The 26,867-nt window shown below is 41.3% G+C and overlaps 4 protein-coding genes across 5 annotated transcripts; 3 read left to right on the top strand and 1 right to left on the bottom strand.

Moving 5' to 3' along the window:
• Positions 1-3,977: 3,977 nt before the first annotated feature.
• LOC128453449 (cytochrome c1, heme protein, mitochondrial) lies at positions 3,978-8,583 on the top strand. Its single transcript, XM_053436357.1, has 7 exons — positions 3,978-4,118; positions 6,179-6,369; positions 6,526-6,652; positions 6,821-6,978; positions 7,223-7,383; positions 7,679-7,779; positions 7,917-8,583. Exons 1-7 carry the CDS (start codon positions 4,038-4,040, stop codon positions 8,019-8,021), a joined length of 924 nt encoding a protein of 307 aa, XP_053292332.1. The 5' UTR covers positions 3,978-4,037; the 3' UTR covers positions 8,022-8,583.
• A 1,419-nt stretch (positions 8,584-10,002) lies between these two features.
• On the top strand, positions 10,003-12,566 carry LOC128459014 (homeobox expressed in ES cells 1). The gene is made up of 4 exons (XM_053444106.1): positions 10,003-10,695; positions 11,414-11,574; positions 11,680-11,781; positions 12,393-12,566. The coding sequence occupies exons 1-4, from the start codon at positions 10,590-10,592 to the stop codon at positions 12,564-12,566; spliced, it is 543 nt and encodes a 180-aa protein (XP_053300081.1). The 5' UTR covers positions 10,003-10,589.
• A 551-nt stretch (positions 12,567-13,117) lies between these two features.
• ergic3 (ERGIC and golgi 3) lies at positions 13,118-26,352 on the top strand. 2 transcript variants are annotated; one of them, XM_053437371.1, is made up of 14 exons: positions 13,118-13,296; positions 14,249-14,319; positions 14,794-14,881; positions 14,983-15,102; positions 15,340-15,436; positions 15,542-15,707; positions 16,287-16,344; positions 18,476-18,490; positions 19,616-19,647; positions 20,034-20,130; positions 23,666-23,730; positions 23,887-24,023; positions 24,260-24,315; positions 24,585-26,352. In XM_053437371.1, exons 1-14 carry the CDS (start codon positions 13,209-13,211, stop codon positions 24,662-24,664), a joined length of 1,170 nt encoding a protein of 389 aa, XP_053293346.1. In that variant the 5' UTR covers positions 13,118-13,208; the 3' UTR covers positions 24,665-26,352. The 2 variants fall into 2 exon arrangements, with proteins under 2 accessions (XP_053293346.1, XP_053293356.1); XM_053437381.1 differs by lacking the exon at positions 18,476-18,490.
• On the bottom strand, positions 20,985-23,181 carry romo1 (reactive oxygen species modulator 1). Its single transcript, XM_053437392.1, has 3 exons — positions 23,040-23,181; positions 21,648-21,784; positions 20,985-21,240 (listed from the first exon to the last, which is right to left on the bottom strand). The coding sequence occupies exons 2-3, from the start codon at positions 21,782-21,784 to the stop codon at positions 21,132-21,134; spliced, it is 246 nt and encodes an 81-aa protein (XP_053293367.1). The 5' UTR covers positions 23,040-23,181; the 3' UTR covers positions 20,985-21,131.
• Positions 26,353-26,867: the final 515 nt, after the last annotated feature.

Raw genomic sequence — 26,867 nt, forward strand, 5'->3', positions numbered from 1 at the left:
AAATTTATCAAATTCAACGGAGATGAACATTCGTTTGTCACCAGATAATCAAAGTTTGTCATCAAGATGTATTTAATTGTTCAAAATAATTCCAAATAAGCTTTATTTAAATAGCATTTCTCTTCAAGGAGACTCATATGAGTGTGTTTGTGATACGATATGAATAATGGAAGGAAAATTCCGACTGAAGTGTTCTTTCGTTTCACAAAGACGCACAAAGACAATATGACGCAATTAAAATTAAACGTCTCGTTAAGCAGAATAAAAGTGTGGATTTCTCTTGGTTTAAAAAATTGCAATGGAGACATTTTGGATGATGTAAGTACACAAGCCCCCAAAAAATTAAACATAGGTGAAGGGGGGGGGGGGGGGGGGGGGGTGGAAAAGACAAAGAAAGGTCTAAGACCAAACTCTTCACCTTTGTCACTGAAAAAAAACAAGAGTAGTAGAGAGACGTAACTGAAATCATCCCCCCCCCCCCCCTTCAGCCTCTTCATCTGCACATCAGGATAATTAATGCATCAGTCGTTTGCCTGTCAAGGAGCCGCTCGCTGGCACTTCAGCATCTGACGCGTGATGAGCATGCAGACGTCTTCACTTACACTCACTGTCACAGACACACACACGCACACGCAACACACTGAGACTGGTGTGCAGCGTGTCTGTAATTACACGGCACGTCCACGGCCGCCATTAAAGAAAATCGGAGACAATTACGTCGGCTGTCAGCTCTGCTCACCAGAGTGTGAATCTGTTCCACGTTCACAAAAAAGACACCAGTGACTTCACGACTCCATCATGGACTGGTATTCAGTTGTGGCTACAAACAGAAAACACGCACACACACACACACACACACACTAACACACACACACACACACACACTGTGAAGGAAAACGTCTCACTCAGGGAGGATTTTAATGCAGATTGAAAACAGAAACTTTCTTCTCTGCAGCCAAAACTTAAAACCATTCAAATGTACAAATACATCAGTTCCTCTTCAGCTGATTGGTCGCTCATCTCTTCACGTTCTGATGACACACATCTCGTCTCTGAGCACAGGTTCAAGACTCCGGCTGCACAGAAAACAACTGATTCTTTTGGTTTCAATATCCCAACATTAATGTGGATTTGGTATTTTTGTCCAGGTGCTTGATTCCAGCTTTCCCGAGGATCTGGGAACAGGTCTGTTAATATTGAGAGTGGAGCCCAGAAGTCAATGAGCTGGTTATAATTACTATAGAGTGAAATGAGCCAGATCAGGTGAGTCAGTCTCCCTCAGTCGTCTGGTGGGAACCACAGCCGAGGGGCACATCGATGGCTTCATGGGCTTAACCACATCATTGAGTTCAGGTTGAGTCACTGGTGAAAAGGAGCTGAGGGATGGCAGGTAAACTGGTCTGGGGTCAGGGGCCTGCAGGCTATGGGGCTGGCTGCTGTCAGTCATTCAATTCAATGTTTTCTATTCTTTCTCTCTCTATTTCAAATGTTTCCAGGAGGTCAGGTGATGCCAGCCGATGAATATCAATTCCCTCCAGTCCTTCATGAGCTCAGAGTAAACATTAGGTCTTCTGGTTTAACTCTACGAACCTTTGTATAGAGCGGGTGGAGACATTTAACCATCGAGGCAAAGTACCTGGGTTCCGTGGCTCCGTCCCCAGATCGCTTCTGCCCAGACTCCAAATCCTATCCAGGACCATTTGGCTTCACTTATGGACAGTGGGAGGAAGTGGAGATCTAAACAGTCGATGGAAAAGATGAACAAAACTAGAAAGTGAAGACCTGAAGCAGACGGCATTTATTCCTAAACTTGGCCCCACAAGCTGTGGCCTTGTATGAAATACGTACTTTTCCAGGACAGACAAGTTCAGTCAGTTGTTTTGCATGTTTCACTCTTTTTATTCAAGGTCGTCTCAGATGTCTGTCACTGTAGCTGCGGCTGCTCGTATGCACAGCACGTCCACAGAAAAGACCTCCTGTCAGGCTGACATGACAGGAATGACAGTCCCCACCAGTGGGGCTGATAAATACTTTATTACCTACCTGCTGTCAAACAGGAAACATCCATCTGCACTTTCCCTCCGAACCGACTTCAATTCATTCAAACAAGCGCAGCGTTTTTATCTATCTTAATATTTCAGTATTTTGATGGTAGGTTCTGTCTCCAGCTCGTGTCTCTGGTGGATTCGCACCTGGCACGCTTTCACATTCATCTGAAAAGTTTTTGCAGATTCTTTGAACAAATTTTGGTTCCATTTGCAAATTTTGAATATCTGAATCAATTGTTCATCTCCAGCTTTTATCAGCACGAGTTGCTCACATTAAATAAACACAACTACTTCCTTCTTTTCAGTTGTTGTCCAGACTTTGTCCTCACATTATGGGATGTATGAACTAATTGGTCGTTTTTTGTTCCTAGTCAAAGTGCACATTAAATAAATTATTAATTGTTAATTTGTCTACCAAGTTTAGTTTTCTTTACTTATTTGATGATATTAAAACAGATTAAAAACTCTGGATTTAAGGTTTAGACTGATACCGATTGGTCGAGGACGTCATAAGCTCAACATTGTGACAGGTGTATGGGACTATTTAACTTCAGTGTTGTACAACAGGAGGATGTGGAGACGTGTTGTCCATTTATATTTGCAGTTTATGTATCATAACATCCCGTTTACCCCTTTTACTTTGTTTTACACTGGATTAAAAAGACAAAATGCAAAATAAGTATCTCTTCTTTGTCATCCACAAGGACTTTTAGTATTTGGTGAATCTCTGTAGATCAGTATCAGCTGATTCAGAAATACACAAACAGGCCGACATCAACACTCCTGCCACAGTCAGAGTCACTGAAGTCACATTTTATGCAGTGGTACAGGTGTTCCTAATAAATTGCTCATGAGTGTTATGTCTCAGTTTAATTTTTTGATGCTGTGCTTCCACCTTCTGTAGAACTCGGGTTACAACACCTTCCCAGATGGATTTGGTTTGTTTGTGATGCAGGAGTCCATGTTTACATTTTGTCTCGGATTTGTACTTAATGTAATTTAAAAGGTCACAGACACATTAATGTAATAACAAAAAAAGTTTGTTTCAGCCCAACTCTTCACACACAACAGAAACACATTTTTGTGAATTTTTGTATTGCTGTAAGAAGAAAGAAATGATAAATGTGGATTTGACCCAATGTGCGTGTTGTCGTGTGTTATAATAAACTTTCTCCTTCCACAGTTCCTCGAGGTCGAGTCCTGGTGATCAGTCCTCTTGTCCTCATGTGCCCTTGTTAAGGGAACGAGCCTCAAATAGATCTGACACGCGGGGGCGCTATAGAACACGTCCCCCTATCATAACTCCATCAAGAAACTATGAAGCAGGTGGAGGGAAACTCTCACAGCGTCACGTTCACTCATCACTGAGATCTCATACACGTGACTTGATTGATTGATTGATTGATTGATTGATTTTGTAACGTGTTGTGATTTTATAACATGTTACAAAATCACAATAACACGTTGTGTAAATCCAAGTTGTATAAGGTTTCATGCAAGACAGACACAATGAGGCCGGGTAAGCAGTTCCGGTCGGTGAAGGTTGCGTTCAAAATAAGAGCCGAGTTGACGCCTCAAAATAAAAAGCGAAAACAGGTATAATTATTTAACAGTTTTTTTTAATGTGGGACATTTGCGTTCGAGTTTGCATATTTAATATTGTTATATTGCTACTTTTACTTAAAATATATTAAAAACCTAATAACACCAATGACACTGACCTTTTTATTATTATTACATCCTGGTTAATAATAATAACAACAGTAATAATAACTGCTACATCAACAACAACAATAATAATAATCATGGTTAGTATAATAACAGGTTTCAGAGGTTTTATTTTGTCAGCGGTGTCCGGGAAGTCCCGTGTAAATAAAAAAGTAAGTGCAATTCACACGTGGCCGTTCTTATTGTGAAGGTCCGCACCGGAAAGCCCGTGTTTCCGGCTCCTCTCGGCTCCTTGCAGCTTCTCTAAGATTCGCAAACAAGATGGCGGCGCTACGAGTCGCGGTGCAATCGGGGTGCGGGAGAGCCCTGCTCGGGTCGCCGAGAACCATCAAGACGTCCAAGGTGAGGCCGGGGACGGGGTCTGTTTTCCCGCACAGAGCAGAGAATGGTAATGGAAGAGTAGCGCGGTTGTGGGGCGACCTAGCGTCGAGCTAGCGTTAGCCTGGTTGCTGTCAGTGGGGTGAGACAAGGTCACTCGTGTTCTCTCAGGCATTCAGGGTGTCGCTGGTGATTCTGGAGACGTTTCCTGTGATAGATTATTGTTCTCATGCTGAGTGGAAAGAAACGGAGATTTAAATCCACACACCAAAGCCCCACGGGTGTTTAAAACCCGGTAGCACCGGCTGTGATTCACAAGCTAGCCGCTGAGCTAACCCCTTCATCAGTGTCAACCAGCCGGCGAATGGTCCTGTCCGTTAAAGTGAACCTTCCACACTAGATAACGGTTCGCGGTTACACGTGCACACACCTGATGGTGGGGGTCGTGATGTTACACGTGTTTTTATTGGTTTAAAACAATGGCTAGTGGAAGTCATGGGAAATGTAGCCGAGCTAATCCGCTTGCTAGCGTGTTAACATTTCAAGGACTGAGAGGACTTCCGGTGAAGAGGAGCCACTGATGTGTCCTTCATCTGTGAAGAGAGTTTACATCCCGACGTCGGTCTGACCTGTGTGTGTTTGTTGAGGCAGGTGATGGTTCAAAGATCTTTTCACTAATCTACAAGTAGCTACAACACAATTTAAAATTATAAAGGTGATGCAATTAAAATACAGCTTGAGTCAATGTACACAGGTTTTTCCAAAGCTAAATACTTTGGAGTCTATGGTGTATAAAGCAGAAGTAATCATTTTGCCTAAGACTCCCCGAGTGATCAACAATAGAGTTCCCTTTAAATCCTATGATCAGCAGAAGAATAGGAAATCAAAAAACTCTTTAGGACATTTGGCGCTTTCAGTATCAGAATAAAAGGAAATTAAACTTTGACATAACTTTAATCACAGTAAAACCAAACCTTGATTTTGACCAGTTCATAGGTTTCACTACTGGAAACAGTTATCAGTCGCTACCACAGTTTCTCCGTCAGTTGGATTCCAGAGAGGGAGAGGGACTACACATTATTTACCAGCCGGTCATTCTCTCTCTTGGTTGCTGGTTTTCAGATTGCACCTTTAAAGCCTAATGTATAATTCAGGACTGAGCTCACTAGCCAATCACTTTGACCAAAATAACGTGTCCCAGTCGGTAGTTTCATATCCAGATAACACATCGTTACTCATCGTACATTTTCTTTACTGTGGAAATTGAGAACACATCTTTGCAGATGTAAAGCTGTCAGATAAAACCTTCAGGTGCAAGCGAGGGAATGAAAGCTCTTGTTTTAGTGACACCTCCCTTGTGACTGTTGTCTTTATATGTTCACAAGTGGATGAAGCTTCTAATCATTACATTCACTAACTGAATAGATGAGCAGATTGGCACCACACCTAAGATTAGCATGGTCTCAGGGTAGAGATAGCAGAACGTGTGTGTGTGTATGTGTCTGTTTGAGGATGCTGTTGTGCTGCAGCTGGTTACAGAAGCACTAGTGAAGGACAGTTTCATAAGGATGCCAAGCGTGCGGGCCACGAGCACACGCGCTCTGTTCAAGGGCATCGTAGTTACCTGATTCTTTTGATGGTATTTAGAAACTGAAGCTGTGTCCTTACGAGAACTCTAAGTTTGTCATGTGATCTAGGAGAACTCAAGAGATGTCAGCACTGATCAATGATCTGATCATTGTCCTTTTAAGTTGTGTCCACCTTCTATAGCTGAATGGATTAGTGACTGTCAAGAAAATGAATCTCTGGCATCTTTCTGCTTTTCTTCGACTTGTGTTGAATTCACCAGAATCTGTTGGTCTCAGACTGTTGGGACTTAACAAGCAGGATGAAGATGTCACAAATGAATCTGCAGAAAATAATCAATGATGTTAACAATTATTATCCAAAACTTTGAAAGTCCACATTCTTTAAGTTTGGGCTCTGAAATCTCAGAAGTCTGTGAAAAACCTCCTGAACCTTTCAGGTTATTTGGGTTTTAGGTGAATAGACGATTAACAAGCGTCTCATTCCCTCCTGCGCAGGCCAACATGTCCTTTGCCAGTTTGCCCCGGAACAAGAAGCTCGCCCTCACAACGCTGGGTGTGGTCACGGCTGGCGGGGCAGGGCTCGCTCTGATGCTGCACCAGGCCGTCAAAGCCTCTGACCTGGAGCTCCACCCTCCTCAATACCCCTGGAGCCACGCTGGACCTCTGTCCTCTCTGGACCACGCCAGGTGGGACGGACACACACAAACACACACACACACCTCTAAGTTCTCATTATAGCCAAACAAAGTCACTAACTGTGGTTTACCTGAGCTCATGTGATATCACTGTTGTATTCTAACCTCAACTGCTTCTCCACATTCTGTCTCTTTGTACCACCACAGTATTCGTCGTGGCTACCAGGTGTATAAGCAGGTGTGTTCAGCCTGCCACAGTATGGAGTACCTGGCCTTCAGAAACCTGGTGGGAGTGTCGCACACAGAGGAGGAGGTCAAGGTCATCGCTGAGGAGGTGAGTGATCGTGTTCCTACCTTAGCAGACGAATTACAATATCCAGACTTCAAATTTAAAATTTCATAGTATACATATTTTAATGTTTTTAGACGTAGAGACAGAGTTCCGTCAGTAGGTGGCGACACCTGGCCATGTTAACTCATATCTGTAATGTGTTGTGTTCAGGTTGAGGTCGTGGACGGTCCTGATGAGAGTGGAGAGATGTTCACTCGACCAGGAAAGCCGTCGGACTACTTCCCTAAGCCCTACTCCAACCCAGAGGCGGCTCGGGCTGCCAACAACGGAGCGCTGCCTCCGGACCTCAGCTACATCATCAGTGCAAGGTAACCCAAGCCCCACCCCCCCTCATGCAACTAGCTTAGAATGACCCTTTTCTATAGGTTCGAATGGTACACAGGCCTGCGTGAATTGTAATTATTATTACAGTCTGAACTCCTGTGGTTCAGGAAGCTTTAATCCTGAGGAATATACATTTTTACCCATTGTTGCTGTAACTCAGGCAGTTTTGAAATGAGATGAAATCTGCTCATCACTGATGTTCTTTTGTTGCGTCTCTGCTCCACTCAGACACGGAGGAGAGGACTACGTGTTCAGCCTGCTGACAGGATACTGTGAGCCGCCCGCTGGAGTGGCTGTGAGGGAGGGACTCTACTACAACCCCTACTTCCCCGGCCAGGCCATCGGCATGGCTCCTCCCATCTACAACGAGGTCCTGGAGTTTGAGGATGGTACGATGACCGGTTCAAATTGATAATATACAGGCTAGAAGCACATCAGAGCATCGAGGTAGTTGGATTAAGCTGAGGGTGAAATGGAGGATGCTAGCAAGTAAAGACGCCTCAAGCAGAAAAATCTTAACACTAAAACATCTGGGTTATGATGGCTGCTTGTCGACTTTGTATATAAACAGTGATAGGAGATTTAACTATATCTATAACTCAGTGTGTTGGAGAGAGTTTTGAAATTAGTTTCTCGTTACAGTAGTAGGAACGATGGTGTTGATGGTTTTCTCTGTTGCAATAGGAACCCCTGCCAGCATGAGCCAGGTGGCTAAGGATGTGTGCACCTTCCTGAGGTGGGCCGCCGAGCCGGAGCACGACCAACGCAAACGCATGGGACTGAAGGTACAGCACAACATGTTGGATCTGAACGATTTCCCTTTTTATTCACAATTGTGTGTTGACCAAGGATTTTTGTTTAGACTAGTCTGAGAACAAAATGGAACAAAAACCAACTGAATATATTTCTGTTATTCTTTCAGTTGCTGTTGGGCTCAGCCATCGTCATCCCTTTGCTCTACTACATGAAGAGACACAGGTGGTCTGTGCTGAAGAGCCGAAAGATCGCCTACAAGATTCCTAAGTAAACCAACACCCCCCCCCCCACCCGGTCTGGGCCTAAAACTTACCAGAAGAGAAGGCTGCGTTCAAAGACCCCACAACATTCACCTCACAATGATCTAACGGACACAGAACAACTGACACACACATGCCTTTTTAAGAGCGGAACGTGAAATAAGGGTATAAATATATATAGTACGAGTATTCTGCCTTTTTTAGTTGTCGGCATGTGAGAACAAGTTGTCAGATTCTTCTTTATCTAGTGGTGCGAGTTCGTGTCAGAGAGTTGTGGCGTTCTTGAACGCACCCAGTATGTGTTTGTTTGATCTGCATTGAGTCACCTCTGGTACCAGTTCCAGTCTCAATATCACTCTGTCACTATCGAGTGACGCTTCAACGATTGACCGTCTGTGTATCTTTGTAAGATACTCGGTAACCACGCGAACGAGTTAAATGGTTAAAGTTTCAAACATCCTGGTTGTGTGTGTCTCCATGCTCCTCTGTCCTCTACACAAAGGCACTCGGTGGAGAAAACACAACCTCTGATCCATCTGTTTTAATGTACAAAATAAATTATGTTAAATGAAACCGTCCTGTGTGATGCTTGGTTTTGATTTCAGGAGACGTTGAAAATGCTGCTAGTTTCATTCTGATCATTTCTGTGCAACCGGTAGAATCATTATTTTCACATTTATCTTGTGAATATTTAATAAATTGGTGAACTGAACAAACTTTGCTAGGAGGTGAGAATTGTTTGACACCCAGAGCCCAGCACCCTGTAAACCTCCAGTAGGGGCCAGTATCATTACTGCTATTTAACACAACAGACATTTATTACACCTACCAGGCATTAATGCTTATCCAGGATGTGAGTTGGGATGTAATGTTATTTTAATGCCCTCACGACAGACAGTGGCCGGAGGCATTCAGCTTTCAGGTTCTCCTTCCGTCCCATTCCCGTGAAAGAGATATTTCAACAACTCAGAACAAATATTCACTTTAAGGATGAACTGATTTGATTTTTGTTGGAAAGGCAAAGGGGTGATTTTCCTTGAAGGTGATATCTTGAGATCAGTTTAATGGAATGTCTTCAAATTTGATGCCAACTCAGTCATAAATGTCCTCAGAATAATCCACCAATGTAAAATTATATTGAAAGAATAAAAGCAGAATGTCAGAGTAGAGCTTATACCACGGCCAAGGCACCAAATCACACACACTCGTAGTTTTCAGGCCTCCAAATCTTCATGTTACCTGTGACCTCAAGGAAAAGACTAGATAAAAACACTAGAAAGTAAAAGAAGCAGTTTTCAATATTGTCATAGTTTTCTTGTGTCTTGATGAAATGATTCAGACACATTTAGGGGACTGGTGGTATCTGTGTGAGTGTAATGTGGTGCAGCTGGATTGAATATAAGGAGACTGTTGGGCCTTGGTTGAAAAATGAGCTCTGCTGAGGGAAGTTCTACTTGAATCCTGCAATGTTGACGAACTTAAAGCCAATAATTTCACTATTAAACAAGTGAAGTGAGATGTTAAAATAGTGGAATCTAGATGAATATCGATCGTCTCATCTTATTCCCAGGAGGAAGAAGTTAAAGATACTTCCCTGAGGCTGATCTCGAGTTCAGGCGGCCTTCCTCACAGCCTGCAGCCGTCACATCCTTCACGTCGGTCCCGCCTTTCATTGAGGGATAAATAAACAAGTGTGCTGCTGGTTTGAAGCCGCTACGGGCCTTCATTACTGGAGCTAATCTGCTTCTGAAAAGCGTTTCCTCCCTGCTGCTCCAACCTGCATTCAGACGCTATTACAAGCCTCATCTGCATCACAACACACGCAGATTAGCCTAATAGCATTAGTGGATCTCACTGGATCATCGTTATTATTGCCGTCATTATCATTATTATTAGTTTAAACTCAGCCGCGGCCCTGCGACAGAGGGACGGACGTGTTTTTTGTGTTAAAAACTCATTTTCTACTTTGGTAATTTAGAAGAAAAGGAGGAAATTCAGCTTTTGTGTTTGTGTCATGGTGGCAGTTTGACAAAAAAGACTCCTGGCCCCTAATCTCACACACAGAATATCACCTGAGGGGAAACTCGCACACTTTGTGCATCACACGCACACTAAACTTTTTAATTCTCTTATAAAAACTTTAGCAAATTCTCTCCCCTCCTGCAGATTTGTGGCATTCGATCGTGAAAGTCAAAATTTAAATCCAGGCGGCCTTTAAGTAACTCACATACTCAGCAGAGATTAGCCGCTGTATGGAACCTCAGGGAATCTCATTCACATGGAAAACCACTCCCTAATTCTAATTGGTGGCCAGTGTAAATCCTCCTCTCCTTTTTAAAGCAGTTTGTCTTCCTGCTGCTTCTCTTGTTCCTCAGACCAAACCAGCGTCTCACCTCTCAGGTCACTTTGTCCCACGGACCCAGAGGGAAGCAGCGGCAGAATCAAGGACATTTTAAATTGAAGAAAATCCACGTATGGAACTTGTTTTTTCCAGGAATCAGAAGAACTTAGTTTAGTTTGCAGTCAGTGGTTCTGGAATCTCACTGTCTGCTGTTAGTGGTGTTTACTGATCAGTCATCATGGCCTCGGCTCTGGTTCCCAGATTAGTGTTTTCCATCGATCGGATTCTGGGTTCGGAGCTGGAAAGACCGGGAAACTGCCGGAAGCTCCACAGACCGTGGGCAGGTGAGGGGCTAACGTTTTTATTTGGATGCTATTCTGTCTTCATCACATTAGCTAAGATGTAAAGTTAAAGAAAGAGTTTATTATTTGTCTTTCAGAGTAAAAGCTGCTTTTTAAAAAACAGTTAATTTCCTGATCTTCTAATTCAATTGTATGTGCTGTCATGAGAGGATAAGAGATCACTGCACATTTCTTCTGTTCTAATAGTACTGCAAAATGTCATTTCTTGCAACCCAAGATTGACTAAAGACGAATCTATGGTTTCTAATGGGGATCCCTAACTAAACTAAACGGCTCCTATATATTCAGATTCAGTTTATATTTACAGACAGTTTAATTTTCCCTCCTAAATTAGCTGCTTTAGGTTTTTGCAATCTAATGTTTCTGAAATTGCTGATATTTCAATGTTTTTGGAATTGAACCCTGGAAAACTGTGGTCAAATCAGCCCATTCATGTTTAGAATGGAGTTTTGCGACCAATATTTTAACGATAATCAACTCATATGTATGAAAAATTTGTCTGATGATTTCTTTGTGCGGCCTTATTTCAATTATCTCTAGTTGTTTTAACCCAACAGAAAATATGCATGTTTTTGGTAAATATGAATTTGCTCTGGATAAATAGATCATCAATCTTTTGAGACAAACTTTGTGTTATTATTTATTATATTTTAATTGTAAAAAGTGGTCTGTTATTTAAATTTTTCCTTAATCCATCCAGAGGTTGGAGCAGAGAAGGAGAACAGAGGAAACAGCCTCGGCTCCAAACATCAACACTGTTACACACAACAACAACAACAACAACAACAGATGAACTCTCACAGGTCGACATCCAACTGGTACGTCGGACGCAGACCACGCACTGCCTTCACCAGCGGCCAGGTAATCACCTGATCAATCAATCAATCAATCAATCAATCAGCCGATAACTTAATCATTTACACTGATACATCTGTGTGTGTCTGTGTGTGTTTGTGTGTCCTGCAGGTGAATGTCCTGGAGACAGTGTTTCAGGTGAACTGTTACCCAGGCATCCAGCTGAGGGAGCAGCTGGCAGTGAGACTCAACCTGGAAGAGGACCGAATACAGGTTCGATCAATCAATCAATCAAACAATCAAACCAACAATCAATCAATCAATCAATCAATCAATCAATCAATCAATCAATCAATCAATCAAAACATCAATCCATCGAACCATCAAGCAATCAATCAATCCATCAAACCATCACACCATCAAACAATCAATCAATCAATCAATCAATCAATCAATCAATCAATCAATCCATCATTCAGTCAAACCATCAAACCATCAAACCATCAATCAATCATCAATCAATCAAAACATCACACAATCAAACCATAAACCAATCAATCAATCATTCATTTTATTTGTATTTCCCATGTTCACTTATACAATTTTCATCATAGGCTGAACAATCTGTACAAAGAGCATCTTCCTCTGTTGTAAACCCACGATGGGAAAATACAAGAAAAACTTATAACGTGGTAAAATATCCACAAGACTTTTATTTTGAGATAAGAAAAACTGTTTCTACAACTGTTGCTGCTTAAAAACTACACCTAAGATAGTCATGACAAAATCTAGACACAAATTAAATTAATAAAAGTTGTTGTATTTATTTAATTTATGACAAGAAGCTATTTTCTGACGTACGCTTCGTCCTCTCTCTCCCTCAGATCTGGTTTCAGAACCGACGAGCCAAGATGAGGCGTTCACTCAGAGAAACCCGTCTGCGGCTGGTCCAGACGGCCGTGGCCGACCTCGAGGTCAGCCACCAGGTCGAAGGTCAACTGAAGGTCAAATGTGACGCAGGAGAGGGTGACCTGGAGCGACTCGCCTCTCATCTCTGAATTCAGGAGGACGACTGAGGCTGATGAACTTTTATCATTCAGACTGTTTCTGGTCATGTGACTGTTTACATGTGAACGTCCACTCCACACACCATCAGTTCTTCTTCAGTGTTAAACCTCAGATAACTGGGATTATTCACACTTCCCAGTTGGGAGACCATAAGGGTTTGATGTGATCTGAACTTCCTGATTGTCCCTGATTCAGAGGAACTATTTAAATATGTTGCAGTGAGAACTTGATCGTGTGGACACTCAACTTAGTTTGGTCTGGATCTCTGTGATATTATATATGTGTCTTATTATGTGAATAGTTTTCTGTTTTCTAAACTGTACAAAGTCTAAATAAAATAATACAAATATTTGAGTTTGTGTCAACTTAATTTGTTAAACATATTTTTACTTATTTATTTGTGTTCTAATATCAGTTTTATATATTTAACCTGTGACGCTAATTCAAGTTCGATTAAATTGAATACTGACGTGAGATAAGAGGCGGAGGTGACGCGGCGCCTTCTGATTGGCGGAGCCGTGCCCCACGTGTCTGTGCGTGTGTTCCGGAAGTGAAAGGACCGATGGTGTACGGAGCGGTGCGGGAATCTGTCGGTATCGTTCGTGCCCAGCGGCGCGGTTCTGCTCCTCAACATGGACACGCTGAACAAACTCAAGCAGTTCGACGCGTACCCCAAAACCCTGGAGGACTTCCGGGTGAAGACGTGGGGCGGCGTGACCGGTGAGCGGCTTCGAATTCAGCCATTCACACACACACACACACACACAGGGGGGGGTGTTAGCTTCCGAGGCTAACAACAAGGCTAACTGGTTTATTTCACCAGTGTTTTTACTGCTACTGGTGTTTAAATGGTTTTAAAACACCCAGTCACAGGATGAACTGGAGCTTTGTGAGTCTAACTCAAACTGGGCAGGAGCAGGACCAGTTCAGCTGCAGAGCGTCATTCACACCAGTGATGCTAATTCAGTTAAATAAAGACCCAGACACATATTCACGTGAACTTTACTGATTATTCTGTGTTTAAAGGGGAAATAACAGCGATACCACGTGTTTCAGCTCGTTTGATTGAAAACAACATCACAGCTGAGGGGTTTAAAAACACCGTGCAGCTTTTATATTAAGAGGTTTTTGACTTTTAATTGTTATTCCATTTGATTTATTAGTTTTATTTGACGTAGACATTGCTTATGAATCAACAGCAGAATGACTGTGAACGAGCCAGAGCTGGAACAACAGGCTAATTTCCATCTGTTGACCCTGGACAGTTTTTAAAATGGCATCCTACAATTTAAAATAGAATGACTTGTTAGAGTCAACACACACAAGCAATGTGTACAAAATACTGTTCAGACAAATACAAGTATGTGCAGCTGTCGGACACTGGATGTTTATTCAGTTGTTGTCATAGAAATGTTGCCTATTTCTAACCTAACACTTTCTACATATATATTTATATTATAAGATAAGTAAAGCCCCATTAGATTTAGTCACTAAAGTTAGAATATCTGATTCAGCTGGAAACAAAAAGCTAATTAATTCTCTCGTATTTAAATAAAGGAATAAAATTATGTTTGGGGGTATAGAGAAAACATAATTATCCGATATATGTTTTTTTTTTAACTCTTGAGTTTGAACTGGGATTTAAAAACACCATCTCTCTCTCTCTCTGCAGTGACCATCATCAGTGGCATCATCATGTTGATCCTGTTTGTCTCCGAGCTGCAGTACTACCTCACCAAAGAGGTAAGTTCACCCTCAGTATCTGCAAAGCTTCACGAGAAGGACATTTCCCCCGTGTGGCTTTAAAACTGAAACAACACCAGAGCCTGATTGATATGAACGGTTTTGGGCCCTTGCTGATATTATGGATTTTATATATGATATATTAAAGAAAAAGCTCTTGGCAGTGATCCCTAAGATTGTCGTTCTCACACCCTCATGGTATAGAAATGTGGAAGAATGGTCTGGATCTGTGCCAACATTGTATGGATGCCCCATCCCTCCAAGTTTATTCATTTAGTAGTTTTTGCTAAATCCTCCTGGACAACAACCAAATAGCATTAACCATCTTAAAGCCCTCAGAGAGGTTTCCTGTCAGGCCGGTCACAGTGAGAAGCGACTCTGTCTACCACATTACTCCAGGAAAAATGTTTTGCTCACAGTTACTGTCTTCGGTGAAACGCTCCATGCATCAGTGTCTGTCTTTGTCTCCTGCAGGTTCACCCTGAGCTGTACGTGGACACGTCACGAGGAGACAAACTCAAAATCAACATTGACGTCGTCTTCCCACACATGCCCTGCGCCTGTGAGTCCCGCTGCTGCGAATCGGCCACGTTAATGATATCACATGTTAATTATGAACAACCCTCTGTCTTCTTTAATTTGTTGTTTTTCTCCCTCCCTTAGATCTCAGTATAGATGCGATGGACGTAGCCGGCGAGCAGCAGTTGGACGTTGAACACAATCTGTTCAAACAGCGGCTGGATAACGATCTGAAAGCCGTCACCACCGAGGCAGATAAACACGGTAAAATCTGACTTCATCTCGCAGTGTGACGCTATTTATTCTCCCTCTGGGCTTGTGAGGTCAACAGTGACATTACAACACCCGCTAACATCTAAAATCTACAAGGTATCAGGTTTAACTCTGCATTTCCTTCATCAGGGTCTTGGCTTCATGCAAACATAGACTGCTCAAATTAAAAATAGGTTCATAATCACAGTAATCATAAGGATGATGAGAATTTTGTGTGTTGCTGTGTAGAACTAGGTAAGGCTGACGACGGGGGAGTGTTTGACCCCAGCACACTGGACCCTAACAGATGTGAGAGCTGCTACGGAGCCGAGACTGAAGACCTCAAGTAAGACACCAACACACAGACACACTCTGTCATTGTGTTTGCTCTACAACCCTGTACTTACCGCCCTTGTTTCTGCCCTGTGTGTGTGTTTGTGTGTGTGTGCAGATGCTGTAACACCTGTGATGACGTGCGGGAGGCCTACAGGCGGCGAGGCTGGGCTTTTAAAAATGCTGACACCATCGAGCAGTGCAAGAGGGAGGGCTTCACTCAGAAGATGCAGGAGCAGAAGAACGAAGGCTGCCAGGTTTATGGCTTCCTGGAGGTCAACAAGGTAGAACTGAGATCAGCTGGGATTTATTATTTTTGTATTATTACCAGTAGCAGAATGTGGGAGGTGCCAGTTTTTTTTCACCAGAGAACAACCTGGTTGTCGTCTGGAGGACAATCTGCACAGTTAAGAAAGTTCTCCTCGTGCTTAAATCTTTTCCAGATTAACCTTTCCTCAGCACCTGTGACAACTACAAGTAATCGTGTTGTCTGCCTGATGCAGTGATATGTGTATATGTACTACAGTATAATGTCACTGCAGTGTGTAGTATCCACTGTGAGGAAGAAGGGATTTGAGAGTGCGGTGATAATACCATGAACTGAAGGCTCTGATATGAGAATATGATATATGTAGATTTCAGGATCCTGGAGACAGACAGAGAAAGTAACTGAGGTCTGAACACAAGTGTCGTTCCATTAAAGGCAGCAATCTTTCAATGACACTGTGCTTTTAATTGTAAAATATTATTTCTTTCTTATTTCGACTCTCTTCTTGTTATTGATTTTTTTCTTTCCCTCTCTGTGAGTAATTTGATCCGTGTGGATTTATTTCTCTTGACTCTCTCTCCTCTTTGTGCTGCAGGTGGCAGGAAATTTCCACTTTGCTCCAGGAAAAAGTTTCCAGCAGTCGCACGTTCACGGTGAGACCTGCAACTGATTCACTCCGTTCATACACAACAAGCAACCATTCAAAGACTTCTGAACACCCGCTGCTTCTACAGCTGTGAGTCAGATCTGTGGGTGGAAACCTTCTTTAGCTTGAGGCCTGTATCAGATCATAGGTTCCGAAGCTATACTGTTACTTCTTAACACACAAATATAAATCCATCTCAAGTTTGAGACCTTGTCTGATAAATCTAAGGTGAGTTAGTGAACTCCAGGATGCTGTTTTTAAAATAGGGTGTTCAGAAGCTTTTGACGTGTGTTCATCAGTATCTGTCTGTTCATTGTCTACATAGAACCACACGTGAATTAACCAACCATTCATTGATCATAACTCAGGGATGCACAGGACCAGTTCTAATTGTGTGAGAACTGGAAATGTGAAAATGTTTTAATTCACATTTTAACATGAAAAATTGGGGCTCAACTGTGCAGCCCTGCAGGCGACTGGAATCTGAAGCCATCTTATCATTAACCAACCAGGAAGTCCAGTACAAACTAATGAAAGGCTGTGTCCTCATTCACTAACCCCTACTTAACTATGAGGGTAGAGATAATGGTATAAATTACTCGGTCAGTGTACATCGGCTGGACACTATTTTTCATGGTGCATTATGGGAAACAATGAGCGCACCACATTTTGGAATAAAAGATCTACAAAATGGCCAACTTACCATGTAGTGGACAATATGGTGATTAGTAGTGAGGGATTTCGGACTCAGAGACTTGATGATGTCTGAGTTCAGTCCAGCTCAAGAATGAAAGGTTGAGGGAACAATCCTGTGTCACATGTTTCACTGAAAACAGGAAGTCGTGAAATCCTTGATCTTTGCTCTGACAGATTATTTTTCGCTTTAATCCAAAGGACCTTATCACCTAATGCTGTTTCAGTTTGACCCTGAAAACCTGAATCATTTTCTTTTTTCTCAGCGTTTTTATTCCATCCCCTTTGTTCCTTCCTTTCACTGCTGCTGTCATCATTGTGTGATTTAGTTTAGTCTTGACTGAACTGCTCTGTTTGTTCGTCTGCTTCACGTTTCACTCACCTGTTCACTAAATACACCAGAGGACAGGAAATTAAAAGCATCGGCCGTCACATGCACAAACTATAAATGTCTCTAGAACACATTCCTCCACCAAGGCCCAAACGTCCTGTTAAATTCAATCAAGCTGCAACAAATTGCAAATGCTCATTAAAAAAAAGTTGCCTAAATATACCTGATATTTGTATCATCAAGATACTTGTGTTATTCCCTTGTTAATTTTATAAAATGTCCAAAAAGCGACACAGCGATAAAGAAAGTCATAAATCTGTCAATACACAAAAATGTAATAACTGGTCTGTTGGCTCATCTTTCCAAACAAACAGGAATGAAAAGGTGACCTGTTTGGTGGAGCTCATGAATCTGAACTCACCGCTGCTGCAATTTAAAAAACTCAAATCATAACAAATTACTAGTTTGATGCTTAAATATAAAAAACAAGGGCCATTGAATTAGATTGCTGAATGGAATTTGGTTTTCAAACAATGAAAATGCACTTTCCATCTTCCTGTGATATCTGTGTGTGATCAATGAATCTGATGAATTCATTTTCTTTGATGTGATGTCTGAAAACTCAGCAGCAGAAACAAGAGACAAGAATCACATTGGCTGAGGATTTGGTCCTAGACCTTGTTTACCCTGGACTGAGTGTCAAGTGTTGAACCCCCAACCCTTTGTGTTCAGGGCTGCATGATTGCTCTGAAGAAACAGAATCAAAAACATAATCCCCCCCCCCTCCGATAATATCCTCTGACGTGATGTTAAATCACTGCTTTATGAATCAAACTGTACCGAGTTAATCTTTTAATACTTTGAAACCAAATCCTCAACATGAAAATCTGACTTTTACGTCTGAGGTAAGTTTTCTCAGTGTAGTGTCGTCCTGCATCACTCCCCATGTCTTCATAGAGTTAGTATTGAGCATGAATAATAATAATAATAATCATAGAGTTAGTATTGAGCATGAATAACAGTCTGAGCAGTGCAGCCCCTCACACACATGAACACCATGTGGTCTGTTGTCTACCTGCGTCATTATAGTGACTCTTCTCTCTTCTTTCTGCAGTGCACGCTGTGGAAAGTAAGTCCATCTTTCTTTGCAGATTTTCATATTGGTTTTTATTGAATAGTCTCATTGTGGTGTGGGGCTGCAACTGTACTATACTCATTATGCTGTAGATTTACTGTAGCAAGTGTACAGCTGACTGTGTAGGTAAAACATCTAAACATCTTAATGTGGAAGTTATATTTGCTGTAAGACTTGATTTTAAAAATGTCCAATTTGAAACTATTTTATACTTGTGTTGTGTAGAACTGCTGACAAGGTCTTTGGACAAGTTTTTCTCCAAAAGTTATAGATTAAGTCTTTGTTGTTGCGTTGTGTAAATGTCGACCTCCGCTCTCACTTGACGTGGCTGTCATGTGACATCATGATGATGCAGAAGCTTCAGCAGCTCCAGTGTTTTCTGGGGGGGAGCTCCCTTTATGACAGACTTTAACTTTGTATAACTTTACCATTCACATCAAACCTATAAAAACACTAGAGGAAAGAAAAACAGAACAGACAGTGAAGGTGTAGAGTGAGTCAACCCCTGTAACCTCCTCAGGAGACCCTGTATGTAGTCTCAAGTCACATGAGACAACAAGCTGGACACAACCACTGTGTTTGAACACTAGTTTGTACAGTTTATATCTGCAGCCAATCAGGTTTAAGATGAAATGGGAAGGAGGACAACAAAGTGGAAAGTGCTAATTCTCAATCATTCCCACTAACATAGTTTACATGTTCACAAAGCTGCTCTCAGATGAAATACCAGCATACTGACGTCAATCTGTTTCTAGTGAACTGGTCCCACTGTAATAAAACCTTCTTTCCATTGAGGAGCTCACCTGTAGCTTCTACACTGATCAATGAGAATCCACAGACTCTCTAGCCTGAACATTAAATTGGGCCAAAGCTTAATTTCAAATTTAACGTATTAGAATAATCCATCTTTCAGAATAGTGACTAACTCTGGTGCGGTGTCTGTGTGTGGCTGTTGCCCTCAGCTTTGTTTACCTCCTCTGCAAAACTAATCAGTGTCACAAGGACAGTTCTGAACCATCTGAACCTGAAGTAACCTTCACAAGCTTTTTTCTTTACTAATGTTTATCCAAAGTGTTTTTAACAACTTTAATAACGAGATGTGTTGTTTCTTGGTTGCAGTTCACGACCTGCAGAGTTTCGGCTTAGACAACGTAAGTCATACACATGATTATTAATACTTAAAGATATATATGTTGTCATTTTAACATTAATTATTTGTCTGCTAGATGCTCCTGGTGGAAGTTTTAGTAAAATTATAACTCAAAACTTGCATTCACTGTCAGGTTATGGTAGAATATCACATATATTGATATTATATAAATATTTCTCATTACTTTTCTCTTTGTAAGTGTTCAATTACATATCATCATCTTTTGTTTTTAAGCCTCTTCAGTTAGTTGATGATTCTCTGATCAGGATCTTTCACAAAAACAATACAAAACTGAGAAAGAAGAGCTTTTAACAATGGAAGATTAATGTTAGATATAAAAGAGTTGCTGAGGTTTGTCAGCTAATCCCGGTCTCTGTCATCCTGCAGATAAACATGACCCATCTGATAAAACACCTGTCGTTTGGTAAAGACTACCCCGGCATCGTGAATCCTCTGGACGACACAGACGTCACAGCACCACAAGGTCAGGGATTCAAACCTTTTACTCTTTTCAACATGATTTCAACAAAACGCAAACACTGTAGTTTAACAGTAGCGTTCAGGGTTTGGACAACATTGTTAAAGATAATCTTGCACTAACTCATAAATTATTTTATTTATTGCTTTATTTAACAAGGACAGTGCACATTAATAATCATCCGTTTAAATGCAGTGAGGCTAATTTTATCTATAGTCCCTGGACAGATGTTAAAGTCCTCCTATAATATAAGTAAAAAAATGTAATCAGTTTTTTAATCTTGTATAATAATGAAAGGGTGATATTGATGCTGATAGAAATTGGATGTTCTGGCGCTAACTTGAAACCAGACAAACATTATGACAATATGAGTTTCCACATTCTGCACTTTTGAGGAAATGTTCCCACTGATGTCAGAACTGACTTTCAGGAACGATTTTACAGCCTTTAATTATGTAGCTGTTGATTGGAGGGGACTTGAACTTTTATTATACATCCACAACAGGTAATATCAATAGATAAAGCACATTTATATCAGACTCTAAACTACAGATATGGACTAACCCACACTAAGATGCTGTTTAACAGATGTAGAACACACACCTACATTAATGGAATCTGCACTTTTACAGACCATAATGTAGCCAGTTTAATGAGTTAGTGTTTGGTTTGAGACTGAAGCTCACTCTTCTCATTTACAATTTCCTCCAATATATACAACCATGCAAATGTAACGTTTCATCAACTCTGCTGAGAAGTTTGGTTTTGTCTAGATTTTTCTATCAACCTCAAAGTCTGTGTTTTGTGTGCGTCACTCTGAGTTGACAGCGTCAGAAATTACAACACAAACACTCAGAAAACCCATTTGACATATCTGAACTTTTATTGACAAAACTAGACTTCAGGTTGAGAGTGTGACAGCAGCGGACAGACAGAGAGAGGTGGATGTAGATTTTTGGAAAAGTCCCATAGCTGTGTGGTCATGAGGAGGTGGCTCCTCCTCCTCCTCAGCAGCGGATTCCCATTCCGATGGACATAAAGGTGCCAAACGTCCCGCCGCTTTGCATCATGGTCTTTCCGACTCCACCCATCAGCTCTCTGCCCCGCATGCCGATCCTGGACACAGAGGAGACATTATTCCTTTAACTTGAACAATCAAGACCTAACAATCTGTAGCGTAACTCCTTGAGCCAGTGATGAATTATATGTACACGGGTGTAATGCACACTTCCTTTTTGTTTCACAACTTAAATACAGTTTACGATTCCACATCAATGTCTTTGCACAATCGAAACATGATTTTAAGATTAGATCTGTGGAAGAGAAAAAGGTCGTCGATACACAGACTGATGAGTGTGACCTAAAAAAGATAAAGTCCAGGGAAACTTAAGGTGCTGGTGGGTAAAGGAAAAGTTAAACTCTACAAATACCAAAGACAACTTCAACAACAAGTCCACATGTTCAGTTAGACGACAGACGGAGTGGTTGTTGTTTTTATAAAAGCAGAATATGTTTGGTTTTACCTGAGACAGGAGAAAGTGCCAAACATGGCGCCAGCAGCCAATCCCACTGTGAACCCCATCATGAAGCCCATCTTGACCCGGTCAAAGCAGCTGGGCTGGGCCTGGCCTTGGCCGTACGGTCCTACAGCCACTGGCATCTGAGTCGGGATAAGATGGAGTTAAAGTTTAGTTGATTGTCAACATGTTGGATCAAAGTTATATTCCAACATATTAATACTGTACATAAGTCTGGAGAGTTAATGGGAACCCAGCAGGTTGTTTATCTTTGAGCCTCAGGTCAGTTTGATGATGCACTCAGGATGGAAGAATACAAATACTGTCCTGAGTTTCAACTATACAATATAATGTAATAACATTTACTCATAGTACTGAATAAATAAACACATTTAAAAGAAGAAAAATACTGCTTCTTTAAATGCCAATGATTTTTAGAATGACTAATATTTACTCTGCTTCTACAGTCATTTCCTTAATGCAATGCATTGTGGGAGAATTGTTGCATCAACTTTGCAATCACGCATTTGCTCCGATTTTTATATTTAGTCACTTTCAATCGTTGACACATGACAGTCTGAATTATTATCTAATGTTGATTAGTAACCGTTTATTACAAGTAGTATAAATAATTGAGTCCTCAATATATTTGCGCTCTCTGGATCTCACATGAAGTTTTAAAACTTTATTACTTGTGACAAACTGAATATAGATAATTAACTTTTCCATCACACAGAACTAAATATCTGAGGAGGTCATCTTGGTTTGTGGGAAGCTGCATTTGAACTTTTATTTACATTTTCCTATTAAAAACAATCGATAAAACCGAAGAAATAACCAGAAGATAATGAAAAAAAGCGATTTATTGCAAACTGACTTTATTTATCTCGATGCTATGAACTATTTATTTTATAGATTGAACACGAGTCCGTTTATTTCTAATCAGCTGACTTCTCTGTTAACCAGTGATTACTCTGCTCATCTGTTTGTATTGGTCTTCACTGAAGACACGTGATGTTAAAGCTGCTGCTTCATCTTTTTGATTTGTTTTATTAGTCGTGTAATCAGTGTGAATATGTAAGCTAGGCTAGGCTAACGATAGCTAGCATACTGGTGCTAACCTTCACTTTCCAGTCGATTTTATTAAAACCCCCCAAAAAACCAGAGAGTTATTGTTTCTGCTGAAATCAAACATCAAAACTTTAATCGCGTTAAACGAGTCAAATTAAATCTAAAAACCTAACAGGCTCGTTTTGTTGTGTTGCTTAGCATGCTAGCTCCAGGCTAACGTCAGCTGTGGCCTTGACAGATCAACACGACGCGTGTTCAACTCGGGTTCGTGTCCCTGTTTTTCTTTCGGGACATTTTTCTGGATCGTTCTCCAGAGTCGTGTCTTACCTTGAGTCTTGTGTTCGAACGGAGTCTGGACTCTGGTTCCTCTCCGGATGTTCGACCGTGTCTCTGAGCGCAGCTGCGGGTTTAAAGCTTCTTGCAGCAGACCTCCATAACCGGAAACAGGAAGAGGACACGGGACAGACGAGGCGGATGAAGAGGGGAAAGAGCTGAAGGGGAAAGTCCACAGCGCCCCCCGGTGGAAGTGTAAATAGTGCAGTTTATTAAACAGTGGATTTTTTAAAACTCTTATCAGCTTCCGACGATTTAAAAAACAGTTTGGATTATTTTAACTTGTCTGAGTCCACTCTATTTTACTTTGTAAGTTCCAGTTCGGTTTTTTCCTGGGTTTTAATTTCTGAAAAGGTCTGACATCTGAATTTTAGGCCTTAAAAAGTCTTAAATAGGTTAAAATATCAAGTTCTCCTTCTCAAAATCATTTAGTTAGGTCTTAATCTTGTTAAAGTTCATAACCCACTACTTCTGTCTCACTTTACGAATCATAAAATCGGTTTAACTTTTTAACATTTTCTCAAAGGAGGTGAGTTAAACTGTGGCTCAGTTTAATCTCATCGATCACTTTCTGTCCTTTCTTCTTTTAGTTTAAAAGATGATTTCTTTTCCTCCCACAGCGTCCATGATGTACCAGTACTTTGTGAAAATCGTTCCCACGATCTACGTGAAAACAGACGGAGAAGTGAGTCCAATGTTTTCCTCCTTTCACTCTCGTTAATCTCTTTGCTTTGACATATTTATGTTGTTTAGATAAAACGAAAGTCAATTCACAATCGTACGTTACTGGTTCCACGATCTGTGTTTCTGAGAGTCCTGTCGTCACTTTGTTTTCTTCCAGGTGGTGAAAACAAACCAGTTCTCTGTCACCAGACATGAAAAGGTGGCCAACGGGTTGATAGGAGACCAGGGGCTGCCGGGCGTCTTTGTTTTGTACGAGCTGTCGCCCATGATGGTTAAATTCACAGAGAAACACAGGTAGGACGTCAGTGTTAAACATTGTCTCATGTGTAGTTGTGTTAAAAATGAGCCTTTCCTTTTATTTAATGGTTTAACAATTACAAATATTTCACTTACTGACTATATTTAGAGTTTGGGAAAAGCTCTATAACCTGCAGATTATAAAGAATCAGATGATAATGAATAAATAAAGTAATTTAAAGGAACTATAATGTTTATCTAAATATCTTTTCCCTCTCTCTCTCTCTGTTCAGATCCTTCACACACTTCCTAACAGGAGTTTGTGCGATTATCGGAGGTGTTTTCACAGGTCGGTCTCTCTCTCTCTGTCTGTCTGTCTGTCTGTCTGTCTGTCTGTCTGTCTGTCTGTCTGTGTCTGTGTGTGTGTGTGTGTGTGTGTGTGTGTGTGTGTGTGTGTGTGTGTGTGTGTGTGTGTGTGTGTGTGTGTGTGTGTGTGTGTGTGTGTGTGTGTGTGTGTGTGTGTGTGTCATTCAACACTGAGTCAAATGTAGAAATCTAAGTGTTAAAATGTAGAAGTCTCACACTGTGTCCTGCCTCCTGTCTGAACCTGTCCTGCAGTGGCCGGACTGATCGACTCGCTCATCTACCACTCGGCTCGGGTCATCCAGAAGAAAATAGAGCTGGGCAAAGCGTCCTAGCACTGCCCCCCCCCAACCCCCCCGCTGGCCTCCACGGTGCAACACAGACCAAGACACGGATACAGAGACAGAAGGAAGAAGAGGAGGAGGAGGAAGAGGGGCGGAGGTGAAGAGGGAGAAGTTTGGAAACGGGAGTGAGTGGCTGGTTTTCCCTCCATCTCCCTCTTCTGTCAGACTGAGAGAGAGAGAGAAAGAGAGAGAGAGAGAGACATTGAGGTCGGCCAAGTTTCCTCCGTCTCTCTTCTCTCTGGAAAAAGCACTGGGGGGGGGGGATTCCCTCTCATTTAAGTGGATGCCAACAGGACAGAGTGAGAATCAGACGTGGACACGAGACTTTGTGAAGAGACGAGGACGCCACATGAATTCAGACCCCGTCTCCAGGAGCCTCCTTGTGGAAAGTGTGGGGGGGGGGGGTCCGTCCTGTCAGCGGTCAACTGTCGGATCAATACACTGAATGTTGGAGAGCAGGTCTGTGGCTGAGAACTTTTAAAGGAGGACGTCACCCAAAACCTTTTAGTTTCCTTATCAGCTAAACTGTCGGGGACAGATTGTGTGATCACTAAATGATTGTTTTTTTTTGTGTCATACATTGTGTTGTAATAATTCTTATGATATATTGTGTATTTTTCTTGTTGTCAACAAATTCTACCGACAGACTGAAACCAGCTTCGGCTCAAATCGTCATATCTGAATGAATCAATGAGCTTTGTGCAAATTTTCCATGAAATAAGACATTTTTTTAAACATTGAAGCTGAAGTTATCATGTGTTGGTCAGTGTTGATATTGTGTTGGTTTGTGTAAACAAATCAACATGGAGACGGATCAGATCTCAGACCTGATCCACGTCTGTGTCTCTAAACTGTGACGTGTCCTCGTCGGTGCCATAGAACTCCATTGTTGTTAAAAACATATCAAGGAGCCCCAGTGTTAAAACGAGGAACATGTTCCTATATTATCATACACACACACACACACACACACACACACACACACACACACACACAACATTCTGCTGCTACAGATACTCACCCAACAAATCCACGACTGTATCCTCTCTCATTTGAGTGACACTTGTTAAAACCGACTTCCGGAAATCACTGACTTTTGAAAGATGGTTAAATTCATCTTAGTTTTTTTGATCTTTTCAGTGGATTTGTTGACAATAATAAAAATAAAGACGCCAGACTCGTATGTTTTTTCACACTCGCTCTTTATATCCGTTCTTTAGTCGAGTCACTTGTTTCGGTCAATGTTTAAACACTGATCCCAGGTCATCACATTCCAGTCCCTCTTGTTTAAAGCTGAGGAGCATCTGTGAAGTTAATGAGTTCAAAGTTTGTCAAACAAGCAGATCGTGAATCTGTTGTTAAACTGAATCAACACTGTAAAAGACAGATTTGTGATTTAAAGCCACTATGTGTAGGATTTGTATGTAATTTAACAATCTGATGACATCAATTTGTAAAAAATATATATATATATCATCTGATTGGAGGTTGTGTTGTTTTCCACTTGTTCATCTCATCAGATCTGGGTTCATTCGTTTTCTTACAATCAAAATTATTTCCATTTTATCTTCAATGTTTCACTGTCAGTGTTTGTTCTCCCACCTGGAGAGAGAACACAGCAGAATTGTTGAAATGACAAAAATAATGTAATTATTTAAAGATTTTCAGCAATTTTTCAATTTCGTCCACCATGTTGTCTTTTTCAATCGTCCTCTAGGTGTCACCAGAGTCCTGGATTTTAAAATCCTACATAGTGGCTTTAAAAGAGACTCGAGAAATGAAATAAAATTATCAGAAGCAGGTTATTTAACATTTAAAACTCCTCCATTAGTTTTGTTCATTTAAGTCCCGGAGTCAAACCCAGCTGCAGCACAAATGTTCAAAAATTTGGTTAAATTATTTTTTCCACCAAAGTTACACAACATTTTAACTATAGGGGGGGGGGGGGAGTTTGGTGCTTTCACGTGTTGTGGCTCATTAAAGCAGCACTATGCTACTACTACTGACCAACAGCGCCCTCTGCAGGCCCACGTGGGTGGTTCATTCTGTCGGGCTTCACGTACGATTAAATGGTTTTCAAGTATAGACAAAACTCAAACTGGAACCCAACTGAACGCTGGATATTACCCATGATCCCCTGCTCCCTGAACAAATCCACTAAACTGTTCAGATTTCTTAATATCGTAAAAGTTTC

The sequence above is a fragment of the Pleuronectes platessa genome, chromosome 2 (genome assembly GCF_947347685.1).
Source record: "Pleuronectes platessa chromosome 2, fPlePla1.1, whole genome shotgun sequence".
NCBI classification, from domain to species: domain Eukaryota; kingdom Metazoa; phylum Chordata; class Actinopteri; order Pleuronectiformes; family Pleuronectidae; genus Pleuronectes; species Pleuronectes platessa.